Source organism: Oncorhynchus clarkii, chromosome 3, assembly GCF_045791955.1.
Source record: "Oncorhynchus clarkii lewisi isolate Uvic-CL-2024 chromosome 3, UVic_Ocla_1.0, whole genome shotgun sequence".
Taxonomy (NCBI): domain Eukaryota; kingdom Metazoa; phylum Chordata; class Actinopteri; order Salmoniformes; family Salmonidae; genus Oncorhynchus; species Oncorhynchus clarkii.
The window spans coordinates 55,092,877-55,112,045 of record NC_092149.1 but is presented as its reverse complement, the minus strand read 5'-3'; the positions used below and the strand labels follow the sequence as shown (position 1 = coordinate 55,112,045).

The window sequence follows — 19,169 nt, the reverse complement described above, 5'->3', positions numbered from 1 at the left end:
AAGATTTAGCTACAATTATAAGGCAGCAGTGTAAACAAAAACTTTCGATAAAATAACCAAGATTAACATAGACATATGGATAGTTTTCTGTGAAGGCTATTCCTAAAACGATCTATAGGGCTCACAAGTCATTGACGATTGACAGACAGGTACGGCTGCTACAAGTCCACCACTATATTATAGGCTATGCGGTATTGTTTTTTTCATACAATCTCAAAGCCATAATACTAATTCTACTAACGAACGATTCTTCCCCTGTTCACAACTCATGGATATAGGTCTATATACCCCTCTACAGTTTAGTAACAGTTTAGTGTATTGAAAAGTAACACACAAAAAATAGGCCTGCAATGGTTCAAACAAAACGGTAGCCTCGCATAGGCCTACCTTTAAATGAATTGCTTCTGAGAAGACCATAGTATAATAAGGAACGAATAACTATATTGGAAATAATAATAGATAGCCTACTATAGTCTTATTTAGCCTACCCTTTGTGCCATCTGAAAAATACAAATTATTTTGGGACCTATACGCTATGATTCATTTTTTATAAATGAAAAATTATATGAACGGATTTTTTGTTCACACTTTTCAGGCTATCTCTTGACATATAGGCTACAGTAAAGACATTTCCCTTTTCTACTTTTAATTTACAACCCTGGTTTTAAATATGTAAGCAACTGGATTAGACTAGACTACATAAATATATATTGTTATCAATTTCACAAGATAAATTACTAGCTTCCCGATTCCTATAATATCGATATTAGCATAGCATACTCTAAACTGTTGTTTTCATACTGGCCCTTGACACATATCTAGATCAGTCATCTTACCTAGGCTAACTAATACTTATCCTTTAGTTTTCCCAGCAAAGCTAGACAGTCAGGATCTTCGGACTCGAGAAATGACATTTGTAAACGCTCCGTCTCCGGATAGAAAGGCGACAGCGTGGCCTCCCATCTTTTACGAGTCTAGTAAATTTAAGAATACCCTAAAACGACATTCTTTTTAGCCACTCATAGAAACTAAGGACCAAAATATATTGTACGCATATTGCAAAAACCAACGTTTTACTGAAAGTGTTTAATATTGGTATAGTTCAAGGTCAATGTCCAGAGAGCTCAGATTAAGCAAAAACAAGTCCAAGTGCATGTTTGGTGTAGTTTCTTGGCAGAGGCGATTGTTCGCGGATTACAACAAAGAATCGCCTCTGATGTCCTTTCTTGAAAGATAATGCATGCAACTTTTGATGTGGGTGGATCACTCCGTAAGATAATAGCCAACAGCACTAAAAACTTAAGTTCAGACGTATGTTTTATATGAACTCTAGTCGTTTTCTGTGCCTCCGTGGGTGGGTGAATGATACGCTCACACCAAATGGTAGGTTGTTATATTTTCATTAAAAATGTCCCCAAACCGACTATGATTTTTCAGCATATAGAATATAACGATTTTCAATCAACTTGTTAATTTTATTCGCAATAAAATTGTTTTTCAATTCAGTTATTTGTTTTAAAGAAAATCCCTCTTGTGGAGAAATTGCGTGCTAAAACCAGTAGATGGCGAAACAAGTCCATGAATGGTTGCAATTGTATCGTTCATTCCTTTGAGTGAGAGCATAGTATTTACAATAGGTCAGAATGAAAATGTATATAAAATTGTCATAAACAATGATCATGAAAATGTTTTGATTGATTGATAAATTAGATTGATATAGACCTTAAGCCTACCTATTGATAAACAACCGCAGTTTTAGTGGAATTATGAAATTGGTTCCCTCGCGATGGCCTACATGCCGATATGACTTTCTCTTAGACCCTATATAGTAGCCTATGTGTAATTAGTAAGACCTGATTGTAAACATTCAGCTAATTCTGCGTGGTGGAAATGTCTCTTTTGAGTTGAATGTTTGCTTTATATCCGTTACACAACATTCTCGTCGACAAATAAAATATTACTATATATTTGAAATTATATGATCAAATAGGGGCCTAATCGCACAACTTTAAGTAGGCTTACGTGCAAGTATATGGGCCTATAGGACTGCATACCCTCACAGCCACATTGCTACAATTGGAATGTTGTTAGACCATATACTTGACAAGCACACTTAGTGTTTAAGAACGGACTTGATACGTCTTAGAAATATGAGGGAAAAAACTATGATTGTCGGGAAATTATTATATTTTATTGACCCAATCATACCTAATTCACCATTTGCTTTGGCAAACATATTTTACCTTATCAACACAAAATACGTAACTTTTTCGAATAAGCTTTGACCTTGTTTCCAGAACGGAGATTCTCCATTGAGACTGCTTATTAGTCCAGGACTAGCACTGTCAATGGAGAATCTACATTGAGAATCACTGTCAATAGAGATTCTACATTAAGAATGTTTTTTTGTTGTCCAGGACTAGGCTTAACCTTTGTCTGGGGAAACGGACCCCAAATGTAGACCAATCTTTAAAATACATCTAGGAGATTTTATATTCTTACAATATACTTGGAATTTGACCTACATAACCCAACCCTATAATTTCAACAACAAAAGTTTAAGTAAAGAGCAGGAAAAATCTTTTTTCAGAATTGTAGAAAAACAATTTCAACATCATATGATTTAATATTGCTCTAAACAATTGACAGCAGCTTAGTCTATCAGTCAGCACACATTATAACACATGAATATAAATATTTATCTAAATATTGTGAGACTAATACCTGAGACAATTCAGCATTTCATAAATGGTGAAATTTAAAAATCAAGAGAAAGTTTCAAGGTCTCTATCTTTTGACATAAGCTTCTTGTTTTTGACACGACGATTTTGAAACCATATTGTTACTTGTCTTTCAGACAAGTTGGTGGAAGAAGCTATCCGTTGTCTTTTCTCCTTGGTAATAAACTTGCAAATGGTGTACTCTCGTTCAAGTTCCTTGAGCTGTAGTTTCGTGTAGGGCACCCGTTTCTTCCTCCCACGTCGGTATGAAGTGCAGACATCTGGCTGGTTCATTACTGCTTCCTCTACAAGTATGGAACAAGAAGACAGTTCATGTTTCGAGAAGAGGAAAACAAATTACCACTAAACGTAATTTACAGTTAATAGTGTGGTCTTTATGTGTAGGACGTTTACTGACTAAAAAAAAACATAGGCTACGTGAAGTTACATCGAAAGTCATAATATTTGATTCGCAGTTTTGTTTTCCTCAGGCTAATGCATAGACTTTGTTTATTATTCTTTTGGATTCCTCGGTTGGGATAAACTGAACAAGTCAATTAAAAACAGACTCAAATGCAAGTGGGTGAAATAATAGTTCAAAAAAGAGGTTAGAGAAGATATAACCTACCTGTGAGGAATGACTTCCAGAATTGCGAGCCCTGCTTCTGTTCTCTGGCATAATACAGTGGATTGCTCCAACTATTAGCCCAGTTCAATTGCTGATAGGCCTCATGCCTCGGATCTCCAGGACCAGCCCTTGTTACAACAGGTACATCAATGTATCCAGGGATTCTTGGGTAAAGACCTTGGTAAACATTTCCAAAGTCTTTCAGTCTGGACTGCATTTCACTGCAGTGTATGTTGGAACTTGAAACCCCTGAGAAATGCATTGGTTTATCTGATGAGTGTCCAGATAGAGACGCCTGAGAAGTAGGTTGCATCACACCCTGTTGGAATAGATTGCTGTCAGGGATTGTGCAACCATAACAACTGCTCCCCAAATGACAGCCAAATGTGAGTGACGCATTTGTGGCTACTGTAGAAAGAGGTGAATATGGTTTAAGAGATTCTAAGCCAAAAGAGTTTGGTTTGTCCGAAATTGTGTATACCGTTACTCCTGGTACAGACCGGCTTGGGTTAGTCCTGGGAGCAGTGGAATAAAAACTTCTGCGATGGACAGAAGTGATATTATCTCCCAAGCCCTCCATTTCAGTTTGACGAACTGCCAATGCAACTTTTCTCGTTGAAAACCTCACATAGTCCCCTCAGATCCAGAACGTATTGCTTTGCAGTGCATGAATGCAAAGCAAGGATGAAAACAAATAACTCTTTCGTTTTTTTTGTTGCCTGACTGATTACAGAACTGTGACAACTAAATGTGGTTGGTCGGTTGCATTCACGTGACATGCAAATATATATGGCTAATGGATCTTCTGAGTACTAGGCTATTGTGGTTTTGTTTTGGGCAAGAATATTTGTAAAACATTGGAGAATGTTAAACATATAACAGCATACGCAGGATTCCAAAATGATCAATGAAAGAAAAAAACGTCAATACATTTGAATATCAAATAGGCAATGCTTATAGCGTCAAAAAAAATGTCTTCTTAACAACGGTTTTGTTAACAAATATAACAATAGCCAATGCTTTTGTATCAATGTCAGCTTTTATTTCACTGAAAATATAGGCCTACAATTCCATTTATAATGTTATCGTTGCCAACTCCTGATATTTTCCCACGGGTGAACCAATCCAATCATTTTCACGGGTGAAATAAATCCTAAATTGAACAAAATAACAAAACCAGAACAGAAAAAATATACATTATTATCTGACAACGTATATCTGTATACGTATGCCCACTTGTTAAACATGCAGGGAGGAGTCTACATTTGAAAACTGTTGCAGGCTTTGTATCGACTTCCTTAGTTATTCTTGAAATGTTTATATCAACATATTTGCATGTAATTATAATGAGAAACGTCACTATGGTATATTCAAAATAATTCCATAATTTAGCAATATATGCCTTAACACCTTTTTAACTTCGTGTTAAATACAATTAATAATTGTTATAGGCTAAAATGATCACATATAGGCCTTCACATTTTTACGACTAATAATATATGTTTAACTTAAAGTGGCTATTGGATATAGTTTTCTTTCGTTGGGGGTAGTTTTGTCCTACTCCACAAACCATGGTGCCAACATTTGATTGAAATAGGAGTCTAACGAGAATATAAGTCTACCACTCCTCTATAAATAGGCCCATATTCTAAAATTGTAGTAATATAATCATGTCCTTTAAACAATTATTGGATCCTTATACAAACCTTGACATCCATGTCACTATATAATGAATAATCAGCAAATAATTTAAATGAAGTCTTAGAAAGGAATTTAGGCTATATACAATTTCAGTAGAAACCAGTACCCTAGGCCTAAGTCTGCTCAAGTTTACACCAAATAGTAAATAGTCAGTAAAGACACTCAACTGATTCAAAAGCCTATTGACAAATTAGCACAAAATGGAAACGCTATTGCACTTGAACATCACTCTTGAACTTGCTGTCTGGACGTAACAATGTAGGCCTGATGGTAGACATTTCCCCCATCTAAAAGCCTGTGGACACACAAAGTTGCATTTTTCAAATAAAGTACATTCTTAGAAAAAAAGGTTATTTGGGGTTATATATAGAACCTTTCGGTTATTTTGACGAGATGAAAAACTCCTTTACTAAAAAAGGTTATATATATTAACCTGAAGGCAAAGAAGCTTGAGGGTTTCATCCCTTTCCCAGAGTGTAATGTGGATTTTAGCCAACAACAGAAAACAAAAGCTAACACAGTCATATCAAACTCTGAAAGGATAGCTAATTAGCTGCCTTTTCACTTGTTTTAGTGTTGTTGTTGTTTTCCATTGACAGGTATATCCATATTGATGATGCTGCTGCATGATTTCTCCTGGTCAGAAAAAAGGCTAGCTGTCTCGTCCGGAAACAGGCAGGGGGAGATCGAAATCATATTTTGCAACATTGTTGCCGAGGTCTAAGTGGCAGACAGCAAGGTGCATACAAACCTCTGCTGTTGCAAACTAAATGCTACATAGAAGCAAGAGAAAATAATGCGTTTAATAAAAGTATACACTCTTAGATTAAAACAAAAATAATGGCGTTCTATGTAGGCATCAATGGCCATTCCTGCATGAAGACGCAAGAGCAAGGTTGTTGCAAATACCCTAGCAATATGCACGTCATTTTTACATTTATTAAGTTAAGCAAAGTTGATTATTTAATTTAAACACATTGGGCCATAATCATATAATGAACTAAAGGCTAGGTAGATAAGGTTATTTCAGAATCAGCTGACGCTAGACAGGAAAAAGCTTATGGGATAGGCTACTTTAATTAGCCACTTTAGAAGATAGCTAGCTAGCTAACTATTACAAATAAATGTACATGTTTGTTATTGAATATGCCAAATAGAGCTATTGACTACAGCATGACATTATCAATGATCTAATTGTTACTTTATTTCAGGATTTCAGTGTTGAGCCAGATGAGGGAACTATGTTTCATGAAGGCATTACTGTTGCTGACCTCTGTTGCTGACCTCTGTTGAACGCACTGGGCAATGGGCTGACTGAAAGGAGGTACGTAGCTATCTAAATTATTTATAGTAAATTATTTATAATAAGTCTTGGTGATTCAATTGCCTAGTTAATCATTAGCCTACATTACTTTTAAAATAGTATCTATGTTTTGCTGTCTGACAGTAACCCACCTATCAGAGACAGAGGATCTCTCTTTCTGCGGCTGCTGACAACAACTGCATGTAAATTGTTCTTCTACATCCTAATAATTATACTGTATCTGCGTAGCATTTTGTCTTCTTTTAGCAGATGAACTCGTGTTTTTTTTTTTATAAACTAAATATGCTTCGCTGCATCTCTGCTGAAATCTGGGTAAAAGATTGAAAGGAATGTGAGTCTTATTCAGTACATTTAATTTTCTAAAGTCTACCAACCTTGCCAGCAGGCATGCCAGCTAAGATAGAGTAGCTAGCTTGTCTAACTAACTTGATTGATAGCCTGAAATGGCTTTTTGGTAACTAATTATAGGATTGGGAGATTGGGAACCTATCTTGACTAGCTAAAGCCAACTTCATAAAATTGCTAAGTGGTTAGTAGTATTACAAAAAGATATTGGTTATTATTATTATTTTAACAGGACAAATCTGAGGGGACAAGTGCCCCTGTGCCCCCTATGGGCATGACACCTCTGTTGTCCCCCATCAAATTTTGTCTACTATTATTTATATGTGTATTCAACACTATGTTGAGGTAAAATATCTGAGTATAATGCTTGAGTGGATGTCAGTCCCAATACACATTCATGTCTTTTACAAAGGGAAACCCAGCCTCTAGCTGCCCAGTGACGCAAGCTAAATGCCTTCTATGCTCTCTGCGAGGCAAGCTACACTGAACTATGCATGAGAGCACCAGCTGTTCCAGACGACTGTGATCACACTCTCCATAGCCGATGTGAGTAAGATTTTTAAACAGGTTAACATTCACAAGGTCACAAGGCCATACGGATTACCAGGACACATACTCAGACTATGCGCTGACCAGCTGGCAAGTGTCTTCATTGACATTTTCAACCTCTTCCTGACCCAGTCTGTAATACCTACACCATAGTCCCTGTGCCCAAGAAAGCCAAGGTAACCTGTCTAAATGACTATTGCCCATAGCACTCACATCTGTAGCCATAACATTATTTGAAAGGCTGGTCATGGCTCACATCAACACCATCAGCAATTCATATACCGCCTCAACAGTTCCACAGATGATGCAATCTCTATTGAACTCAGCGTTCAACACCATAGTGCCTTCCAAGCTCATCACCAAGCTAAGGACCCTGGGATTAAACAGCTCCCTCTGCAACTGGATCATGAACTTCCTGACCGGCCACCCCCAGGTGGTGAGTGCAGGCAATAACACATCTGCACGCTGTCTTATCACAGGCAACAAGTAGACAGCCTACAGGGAGGAGGTCAGAGACCTGGCAGTGTGATGCCAGGACAACAACCTCTCCCTCAATGTTAGCAAGACAAAGGAGCTGATACTGGATTACAGGAAATGGAGGGCCAAGCACGCCTCCATTCACATTGATTGGGCTGTAGTGGAGCGGGTTGAGAGCTCCTTGTGTCCACATCACATGGTCCAAACACAACAACACAGTCATGAAAAGGGCACGACAACACCTCTTCCCCCTCAGGAGGCTGAAAAGATTTGGCATGGGCCCTCAGATCCTCAAAAAGTTCTACAGCTGCACCATGCACTTGACTGGCTGCATCACCACTTGATATGGCAACTGCTTGGTATCCAACCACAAGGCGCTACAGAGGGTAGTGTGTACGGCCCAGTACATCATTGAGGCCAAGCTCCCTGCCAACCACAACCTCGATACCAGATGGTGTCAGAGGAAGGCACTAAAAATTGTCAATGACTCCAGCCACCCAAGTCATAGACTGTTCTCTCCGCTACCGCACAGTAAGCGGTACTGGAGCACCAAGTCTCGGACCAAAATGCTCCTGAACAGCTTCTAACCCGAAGCCATAAGACTGCTGAACAGTTAATCAAATGACTACCCGGACTATTTGCATTGACCCCCTTATTTATTTTGAGCAGACTCTCTTGCACTGGCTCTATGCAGACTCACTCTACCCACACACTCACACCTACTACACTGACACTCTAACACATAAACACACAAACACACTCACTCACTCACTCACTCACTCACTCACTCACTCACTCACTCACACACACACACACACACACACACACACACACACACACACACACACACACACACACACACACACACAACCCCACACACACACACACACACACACACACACACACACACACACACACACACACACACACACACACACACACACACACACACACACACACACTTTCTCTCTCTTCAAACACCCTGCTGCTACTCTGTTTATTATCTATCTTGATTGCCTAGTGACTTGTACCCCTACCTACATGTATATATTACCTCAATCACTTTAACAACTCATACCCCAGCACATTGACTCGGTACACGTGCTTCTTGCATATAGCTTCGTTAATTGTTTTTTTTGTGTGTTTCTATCTTGTTGTTGTTTTTTTGTGCTCATGCTCTTAGTTTTTAACTCTGCATTGTTGGGAAAGGGCTCGTAGGTAAGCGTTTCACAATAAAGTCTACACCTATTGTATTCGGTGCATGTGGCAAATTAAAATATATTTGATTTGATGTCATCATCGCCAATTAACTGCATTACAGTTAAAAACGACTGACTACCACCACCGATTTCTGTAAGTGTGTATTCATGGAAGCCGAAGGAAGTCAGGCTTCCCCAAAACATGGACCAATACAAACATACAAAAATAATGTTTTGTCTCTCTGTGTTTCATAGTTTTCCTTCAATTTGCTAGAGGCTGAATGTATCTCACAGGAGAAAGCATCTGAGCCAGTGAAACAGTGCCCCTCTGTCTCTCTATGTGTAGGCCATCTATCTGATGCTGTCTGGTCCTAACGAGTATGACATTCTTGCCGTCCGCAGCATTGAAGGCAAGGGAAGCAAGTGAGCATCTGGTCTCCCTTAACAAAAAAAATATAAAAAATTTGACAATCAGCGTTGAGCTAAACTTAGCGAGCTCAGCTGTGAATGGTCCTGGCGCACCAAAAAAAAGTGTCAAGGGAAGCAAACTTGGATTTGGCGTCACTCCTATCAAATCCCATTGAGAGCATAAATCATTCACAGAAAAACTTGAACTGTTGCATCTCATGGTGTTGTTCTCCTCCGTTGGCTAGCTAGCCAGCTAGCTAAAATGAGCCCTTTCCTAAATTAGCCATGGATGGGGATAGTGATTTGGATAGTGGTTTTACTTAATTGTCCATACTGGTCAATGATTATAATGTTGATTCTGATCCAACCATTAAGAGGTTAATTCATACATTGTTGTACCCCTGGCCTGAGAGGATGGAAGTTCAATATGTAGCTAGATGTAGAAGGCTTATGCTAACTATTAATGTTGCCCATGAATGGAAGTTAGGCTAGCGAGTAAGAATTTTAGCTAGGTAGCCTAGGACAACAAAAAATAAAAGCATGTACTGTATGACAGAGTGATAAGCAGTTTCATAAACATGAAAGAGAGGAGGATGACATTGGCGTTTCTCTGCATGTAGGGTTAGACAACATGTTGTTCTACTTGCACGAACACGGACGCACACACACGCACACACACACATGCACACAGAAATCAGAACCATGGACAACCACATCATATTTATCTTAGCTTACGTTGATTGGACTAAATTGTATTGGGTATGTTTTAGATGTCACTGTATTCGACTAAGCATGATTTTGAAATGTTGAAGTTGAAATGGTGCTGGAATAGTGGAGACAGCTTCTGTTTTCTTTGCGACTTGCGGTAACTCTCTGTGGTTCTAAATCAATAGTCGTTTAGTGGTCCAAAAACGTCTGAAAAATGTACTTGCTTGACCATGCTGTAGGTCATGTACAGTCTGTTACTGTACATGCAATATGCTTTGTGGACTTCACTGGACAAAGGTTGCTATCGGGTTTTGTGATAAAACAAGGTTGTGGTTGAATTTATTCTGCCACTGTGTCTTCTTATTGTCTCGGCCTTTAGGCCTATAAATCACAATCGCGAGGCATATGAATAAACAGGTTATAGAGCAAACAACGCAATTATCACAACACATAGGTTGTAATATGTTTTTGGGTGGGGACTTGGCTTCTCAAGTGATTTTACCCACGCACCTCTATGGTTAAAACACTTCTACGCCTATATTCCGTCACTATAAGGAAACTGGGCCCAGCCTTCTCCACTCATATCTTACCTTAACATTAGAATTATTTCACAACACTGAAAACGGATCAGCTCCTAGCGAGATATTACAACCTGTAGCTGCAAATATGGAGGCGGCTTATTATGTTAACCCAATAATAATACACTAGGCTAAATCACAGATTGCGCACGTCATTGCCCAAATCTTGTCACACATCATTAAACCTATTACAGACAGTACCCTCGTGGAAAAATACAACGTAATATGATTTCAATATTATTTAAATATAGGCCTATAGGGCCATGTACTTATATTTTAAAGGAGTCATCTAATTTTTCATTTGAAACATATTTTTATCTTTCACTTGTTTGTAACAGTTGCAAATACTGTGGCAACTTTGTATTTGTAGTCAACTTCGTTCTGAAGTTATCCGCGGTCACAGTTAGACAGATGGTTCTAACGATGATCTTAACGCTACAAAGGCTCTGTGAAACGAGGCCCAGATTTGTTGAATGTGCGTTATCCCGCCTTCCCTTTTCAATCCCACCGGTCTGCGTTCCATTGATCTCTTTACCGCATCTATATAATTATCTCTAAACGATTATCTCTAAACTATGCTGGTATTATTTTGTCCATAATTTAATTGTTTAATATATTGTAGGCTATTCTTAGATAGAAATATTACTCTTCATTAGAAGCCACAATTTATGAATGGCACCATACATGGTTCTATCTGGAACCAATGTTGGTTCAGTGAAGAAGGATCCCTAGGGTTCTGATCAAAGAACGATATACAAGAGTCCTATATAGAACTTTTAATGGTTTCATATCTAAAACAAGTGATATAACCCTTTTTGGTTCAATATGGAAGCGTTTTTTCTAAGAGTGTAAGGAAAGGTCTGAAACAGGAATCATGCAACACACATCGTAGCTGCACTTCAAAAGTGAAGACGGTTATAGTTCCTTCATATATCCCGTGGTTCTGAAGGCAACAACAGTGTCACAAACATAATATACGTGTCTATGAATATTCAAAACTAGTTGAATTCCTAACCGGTCAACTCAGTCAATGTCGAATTTGAGCGTTTGGCTGTGAGTCTCCCGTTTTGGCCACAGTGTTTGCGTTCTGTTAAGCTAATGAATAGGAGGAGACGACTAAACCTTCAACCACACAGATCCCGCTCTTAAGGGTGGTAGCCTGCAATGGTATAAAGTCATCACTAGATGGCTCTATCCGTTTGCATGTAAAAGGAATTCCTAAATTGTGGAGACCAGACTGAATATCCACCCAAGTCAAAAGCCAGTTCTAGCGTGTTAGCCACAAGTGGCCTTAAACGACTTCCTTAACTGACTTCCCTTGTTAAATAAAGGTAATAATAATAATAATAAAACGTATAACTGTTATGATGTCCTTGAAGTTAGGTGGATAAAATCTGCTGTCTCACTTCTCTCAAGTTTTACAGTGAGACACCCGTTTCAAAGAAGTTCGGGGGTTTGAACTGGCAACCTCCCGGTCACTAATCCAACGCTCTAACCACTAGGCTACTCTGACGCCCCAGCTTTGGGAATAGAGGTCCTTCATTTAAGTTAATTAAATAGGTGTAAAATAAAAAAGATAACGCTGAATAGCACCTATTAGCAAGGCGGCTAATGCATCTAGGCCTACAATAAATCTGACAGAGTATATGTTTAGATATAAATATGGCTCTGGTCTGACAAATTAAAATACTACAGATTGTATAAGCACATCATAATATGAATCAACCAATAATTATACTATTTGTTTCATTGTAGGCAATTTCATGAATAAATAATTGTTATATTTGAGTATTGTTACAATACTCTATACGGCTTTTACTAACAAATGACATCTAGCCTATTTCAGGTGACATAATAGTCTATTCATGGATCGTAAAAGAAAAACACGAAGGCTTACATGGCTTTTATACTGACAAAATGACAGCTATATCAGGTAATTAATAGCCTATTCGTGCATCAATGAAATCGGCCATTGTTCATTGTTTAAGCCCCAAAAACGGTATTCTAATTCCAACGATTGAGCTAGTCCACTTCATTTTTCTCAAAACATCCACAATGTTTGTGTTTTTTAATGAACACCCTTATTCCCATTCCACTTCTACAAATATTTAAGAAGCCCATATGACATAGTTTTCATTATAAACTAGGTGGTTCGAGCCCTGAATGCTGATTGGCTGACAGCCGTGGTATATCAGACCGTATACCATGGTTATGACAAAACACCTATTTCTACTGATCTAATTCCGTTGGTAACCAGTTTATACTAGCAATAAAACAGCTCGGGGGTTTGTGGTATATGGCCAATATACCACGGCTAAGGGCGGTATCCAGGCACTCCGCATTGCGTCGTATTAATGAACAGCCCAAAGCCGTGGTATATTGGCCATATACCACAAACCCTCGAGCCTTATTGCTTAAAATAATCACAGTTCAGAGCGACTAAAATTCTTTTAACCCGTCATATTGACTCCAAAAGGTTAGTTCATATGATTTTAGCAATAGATGGATCACACACAGCCTTGTACATCACGGCAAGGACTTCCGCCTCAAGCGTTGTGATAATCCAGAGAAACTCTGGGGGGCGCCAAAGGACGCGTAGACGACGTTTCCAGGCCCCACTGGTACGTTACCTTACCGAATACAATATCCATTCCCGATAACCTTAGCTAAAAGAGCATTCTCCCTCTAAATCTGAGACTGTTCAGGAGACAGAGCATCACCTCGATGTATTCTTAACATTAAATCGAGTTTTTCAAATAATAGAGATCTACAGGCAGCACATCGGGAGACTAATCATCACGATATTAGGCTAATACCGCAATCTTTGATAACAGAAAACACAATGTAATTGCAGCCTGTCCAACATATACCTTTGACTAAAGGATAATTTCTAAAATATGTACGACACCAAATAATATAAAATAAGCCTGATTATAATACAACTCCAAACCTGAAGTAAAATAGGTAATATTTTATCAGGGGGGGTTTAAATTAGCACAATTACACATCATTATTCCACGATTGAAAATAACAAATACATAACAAAAGAAACGAGTATTCGTCAGGCATAATTTAACTCCGTGGGCCTACTGAAGCAATGAGGATAATATAAGACTACCTTAAAGGGTCAATTCGTAGTTGAAACAATAACAACGCGACTCCCTGCCACTGTTTGAGTAAAAAGCAGAAGGATGGGGATGGATAATTGAACCACTCTCAAATTCAGACAGGGTTATGGGTGCAAGGACTAACCATCCATAATATCAAAATTATAGTTTTAACCATGTTTTGAGGCTATACAGTGTTTGTTTAAATTTGATTTGTTTACAAACAGTGGAGTAAAACAAGCTTATATTTTGGGTTATGATGGGTACGACAGTTGAACTAAGTTCATGAGGCATTTAGTTATATTCTTCAAGAATCAGTATAATTAATTTATACGTATAAAAATACATGTAGAAACTGCAGATTGCCCCTTTAAAGAAACTGCTAACACCACAAGCATATGTTATAACTTCCTATTTTATCTGCCTTGTTTAAAATATAGTATAATGATGATCTCAAAATGTATTTTTATTACAGTGAGGAATGTAAAACAAACATGCAAAAATTATTAGGACAAATTCACATGATCATAAAAGTGAAATTCGGTTCAGAATTATCACGATCATATCTCGCATTTTAATGCTACTAAATGGATTTCACAAAATAACTTTCAGTAATAATGTATCATTCGAGAATGCATCAGTGAAATTATCGATGGAGAAAGTGAGAATAAAAGAGAAAGACAAACAGACTGAGGGGCAAAGAGAACAGAAGGGAGAAACAATAGAGAATCAAAGCATAATGATATTCCTAAATGAAGAGCGAAATGTTGCAGCGCTCATTTTATTAATCAGACTGTCAATTTCACCCCAGAGGCCAAACCCAAGAGCAATCTTAAACAGACTCAGATCAACCCAGGGACACGCGCTCCACTCCTCACTTCTCCTCTTCCTCTCCACTTGGATATATATTCGTCTGACCGCAGGCCGCCTCCATCATCAACTGACAGCCTTCTCGTATTTATTTGCTTATAAACCTGTTACAATAAATGATCATTCGAGCAGCGTCACGCGCATCTTAACGACGAGCAGCAACCACTTTTTGATGAATGACATTTTGGGCTAGAAAGGATGCACGGGTCATTTTAAACAGTCATTCATTGCTCGCATTGGCATTCTTAAATTTTTTTCCCCCGTCTCGCTCATAAAAAGGTGTTATATTATTTAGAGACAGTTGCTGAGCTGAATGCGGATTAGCTCCGCCACAACTCATCGGAGCACCAGCCCTGGAAATTGTGTTTCTTTCTAGAAGGCTTAATGATGGAGAGGATAAGAAAAGAGATGATTCTGATGGAGAGAGGTCTGCACAGTCCCGTGCCTGGGAAAAGGCTCTCGAACCTGTCAGACTCCGCTGGAAATTCAGTGTTAGAGGCCCTCGAAAATTCTCAGCACAGTGGTCGCCTAAGCCCGAGAATAAGTTCCGCCTCGCTTCATGGAAGTCTCGGGGATATTCCAACCAAAGGCAAGTTCGAAATCGACAGTATTTTCGGTGCCCACCACAACAGCGAGAATACTTCTTCCGCGGAGATTTCATCCTCAGAAAGCAGAAAGAAAATTCACTTATACCCAGAAGTTTCTCAAGACTCAGATATGAACAGTGATGTGGAGGTGGGATGCCCATCGCATCGCTCTCCGAGCCAACACAAGGAAAACAACAACAAAGGTAACATTCACTCTGAATTAAGATTTACTGACGAAATAAAACATTTCAGAGAAATGTATATTCTATGATATCTTAAAACGGAAAATGGATTAGAATAAACATATAATCGTAATAACAATAATAATAATAATAATAATAGCAACAGCAATATTAATAATGTAGAACAACAACTAATACTGGCTAATAAATGTATCTTTCATTTTCAAATATTTCACCGATATTGCTACAAATATATTGCTTGTTAATTTGTCATTTATTTCATAGGCATCGTCTCGCGTGAAAACATATTACATCAAGAAATGTATAATAGCCAACATACACAATGCAACTTCTTATATAACCTACACGAAACTATCAAATAACTTTGCATATTTATTTCCTAAAGGATTTTCTGACAATAATTCTGGAGGCTCCAACACAAGTTCATCCTCCCTTTCCAATCATAACGGCAATGGAATGAGCTCAAACATGTCAAATGCCGAGACTAGACGGTACCGGACTGCGTTCACCAGAGAACAAATAGGAAGACTGGAGAAAGAGTTTTACAGGGAAAATTATGTCTCAAGACCCAGAAGATGTGAACTGGCCGCATCACTGAATCTACCTGAAACTACAATAAAGGTGTGTTCTCTTATTTGCATATTTTAATGTATATAGCTGTGCCTAATATATTCACTAAAATAATATTGTATCACAAATATTTAGGACTATAGACTAGGCTACAATTATATTATTATATGCTCACTACATTCAGATACACACGCTGATCAACATTTATGTATCAAAACACACACACACACACACACACACACACACACACACACACACACACACACCCCTCACACACACACACACACAGCAAATGTATAAACTAATCCGTTGGTAATTCACAATGTGAGCAGGTGACCTACTCGAATATAATCTGAAATGAATCTGAAATGAATCTATGAATCTGAAAAATCACTGTCAGAGGCTGGACTTCATTTCTTCAACTTGCTGATTTGTTTAGGGGTCCCTAAAAATAAACACTCACAAAAAAATGTACATTGACCTATACGTTTAAAACCCATAATTCTATCAAACGCACATTGGCTATGTCTACGCAGGTTCTTTGTTATACTACACATGACTATTCTGAACACTGGGAGAATGCATGGAGAGTCGACCCGGTATTTTGTATTGCGTAAATACTGTGCTACCAGGCGGGTTGGATAGAATAGGGTCCCATTAAACATGAATGATAATTCTCTGTCTGTAGGTATGGTTCCAGAACAGGCGGATGAAGGATAAGAGGCAACGTTTGGCGATGTCTTGGCCCCATCCAGCAGATCCAAGCTTTTACACCTACATGATGACGCACGCGGCAGCCACCGGAAGTCTACCATACCCTTTCCATTCCCACATGCCTCTGCACTATTACCCGCACGTTGGTGTCACAGCAGCAGCCGCTGCCGCAGCTGCGTCTGGTGCTGCATCGTCACCTTTCGCTACCTCCATTCGCCCTCTCGATACTTTCCGTGCACTCTCCCATCCTTACTCACGCCCAGAGCTTCTCTGTGGCTTCAGGCACCCAGGACTTTATCAGTCACCCGCAGGCCTCAATAGCTCTGCGGCAGCATCAGCAGCAGCGGCAGCAGCAGCATGTGCAGCCGCGGTCAGCGCGCCATCAGCCACTGGTCCATGCTCGTGCCTCAGTTGTCACAGCAGCCAAGCGGCCAGTGCGCTAGGCTCCAGAAGTACCAACTCTGACTTCACCTGCACAGCATCTGGGCAAAGATCCGAGAGTGGATTTTTGCCGTATTCTGCAGCTGTCCTGAGCAAAACCTCGGTTCCATCACCAGATCAGAGAGAGGAATCTTCACTAAACAGATAACTCATCACTGGAACTTCAAAAACAAGTTCAGTTGCTCATGTTTTCATGCTCTGTGGTTAGTTTATACATCCATCTATGACTCCAATATTTGGGGGACAAATAACGGTAATTCCAAAACAATTAGGCTAACTTAATTAGCAAACACTTAAATATTTGTTTTTACAATAAACAAAGATTTTCTAGGCACTAAGCTATTCGGAAAAAAAATACAAAAATGTTACATTCAACAGAAATATCATGTTAGACGTTTTAAACTGCCAAAAAGTGTAAACATTGGTAAGTGCTAAATTTACAATAATTGAAAGGACTATTTTGTTAGTGCAGTGGTGATGAAGCTTTATTTTTCTTCATTCACACCTGGATTCATGTGCCTTAAAACCTAGAAATAACTATCTAATTCAGTGATAGGCCCACGGTACTTGGTTATTAATTCGGCCCACGGTACTTGGCTATTAATTCGGCTTATCACATCGACTGTGATTGACTAACTAATGTTTATTGTTCGTCACTAATTAAAACAATAGTTATTTTCATTTTACATGTTTTGATTCGTAGGCTAATCATAATTTCAAATGAATGTCAATGAACACAAACGTATCTAAATCAAGCCACATCCTAAATTCGTTATTTATCAATTTATGTCAATATATTTTCCCCAAGTAGGCGATCTAAATTCTAATAATAGCCTATACATTTTTCAAAATACCCAGTTATATCTTGGTATTAAGGCACTGTAAAAGTAACCATTGTTTATTGTCGTCTGCATTTATCAAATAGATGCTGGGCATTGCTTTTCTCTGTTAATAAATATTTTTCCGTGTAGTCTCGTTCTTAATGTAGGTTATGGTGAGAATCATATTTACAATATGTGCCACAACAACTGATACTACTGTATAATGAATGACCTTATTGTAAAACCGGTACAACTCAAGGGACATTCCTAATCTTCAAGTAAGGTGCATAGAATTTTGCACCTCTTCTATGCTGTCAATTCTGATGTTAATAATGAGAGGATTATGACGAAAATTGCCAATCATGTACCTTGATGGACCTCCATTGAATGCAGAATTGTAAGAAAGTTCCTCGTTCTGAGACCCGCTGTCAAGTGCTAACAACCCGCTGAGGGAAGTCATTAGACAAGACAGATAAAAGACCTGGAACATAGAACGTTGTTCTTGGTGCATATATTGTACAGTTTTAAATGTGATATTCGTTACCTGAGACGTTTTTTTTATTTATATTACTCCTTAGAGCCCCATTTCCAATCTTCGTTTCTGTTCTGAACTTGGACGAACGCCCTTTCCACTTTTCCTGTTGTATTTCCGTTCTTACATTGCTGATGTTACGCTGATGCGAGCAACCTCATTAAATCAAAACCGATATTTCCATACACTGTACTCCCAATAGGGCCCCTTCACTCAGCCTACACAGTAATGGGATTATCTGAACAAGCCGAAAGATCAGACAAATAGCTCTCGCATCTCTGTCTGCACTGCATAGACTACATGTAAAACCTTTCTTCATGCCATTTCTGTTACCTATTGTCTTGAGGACCACAACCTAAGAGACTTAGGCCTAATTGTAGGGAACATCTGTAAATTGTAAATTGTGAGATATTTTGTCATATCATGCATAGCCTCGTTAAAATAGTTTTAAACCAAAATATTGACGGCTGTGGATTGGAAAATTACCCATAACGTGTAAATTGTATTATTATTATTTTTTTATATGTTTTTTTAAATAATTTATGTGACTTGTTGAATGTTTATTTAATTTACATCGTATACACTGGAGATTGAATACATGCCTATATAGCCATCATTTTAGACAATGCTATTATAAGGTAAAAATGGTTATATGGCAACTACAAACCAAACGAGTCTTATGTCATG

General features: G+C 38.4%; 2 protein-coding genes across 2 annotated transcripts; one reads left to right on the top strand and one right to left on the bottom strand.

The window, feature by feature from the left end:
* Positions 1–2,765: 2,765 nt before the first annotated feature.
* On the bottom strand, positions 2,766–3,928 carry LOC139406029 (homeobox D13a). Its single transcript, XM_071148493.1, has 2 exons — positions 3,349–3,928; positions 2,766–3,025 (listed from the first exon to the last, which is right to left on the bottom strand). The coding sequence occupies exons 1-2, from the start codon at positions 3,926–3,928 to the stop codon at positions 2,766–2,768; spliced, it is 840 nt and encodes a 279-aa protein (XP_071004594.1).
* An 11,070-nt stretch (positions 3,929–14,998) lies between these two features.
* Positions 14,999–17,277, top strand: LOC139406028 (even-skipped homeobox 2). Its single transcript, XM_071148492.1, has 3 exons — positions 14,999–15,404; positions 15,790–16,025; positions 16,663–17,277. The coding sequence occupies exons 1-3, from the start codon at positions 14,999–15,001 to the stop codon at positions 17,275–17,277; spliced, it is 1,257 nt and encodes a 418-aa protein (XP_071004593.1).
* The last annotated feature ends 1,892 nt before the right edge of the window (positions 17,278–19,169 follow it).

Excerpts from the sequence above, each read along its gene's own strand:
- LOC139406029 (XM_071148493.1), bottom strand. The coding sequence starts at position 3,928 with ATGGAGGGCTTGGGAGATAATATCACTTCTGTCCATCGCAGAAGTTTT. Across the intron at positions 3,026-3,348 it reads CTGGAAGTCATTCCTCACAG|AGGAAGCAGTAATGAACCAG; the intron begins GTAGGTTATATC and ends CCATACTTGTAG.
- LOC139406028 (XM_071148492.1), top strand. The coding sequence starts at position 14,999 with ATGATGGAGAGGATAAGAAAAGAGATGATTCTGATGGAGAGAGGTCTG. Across the intron at positions 15,405-15,789 it reads CAAGGAAAACAACAACAAAG|GATTTTCTGACAATAATTCT; the intron begins GTAACATTCACT and ends TATTTCCTAAAG. Across the intron at positions 16,026-16,662 it reads TACCTGAAACTACAATAAAG|GTATGGTTCCAGAACAGGCG; the intron begins GTGTGTTCTCTT and ends CTCTGTCTGTAG.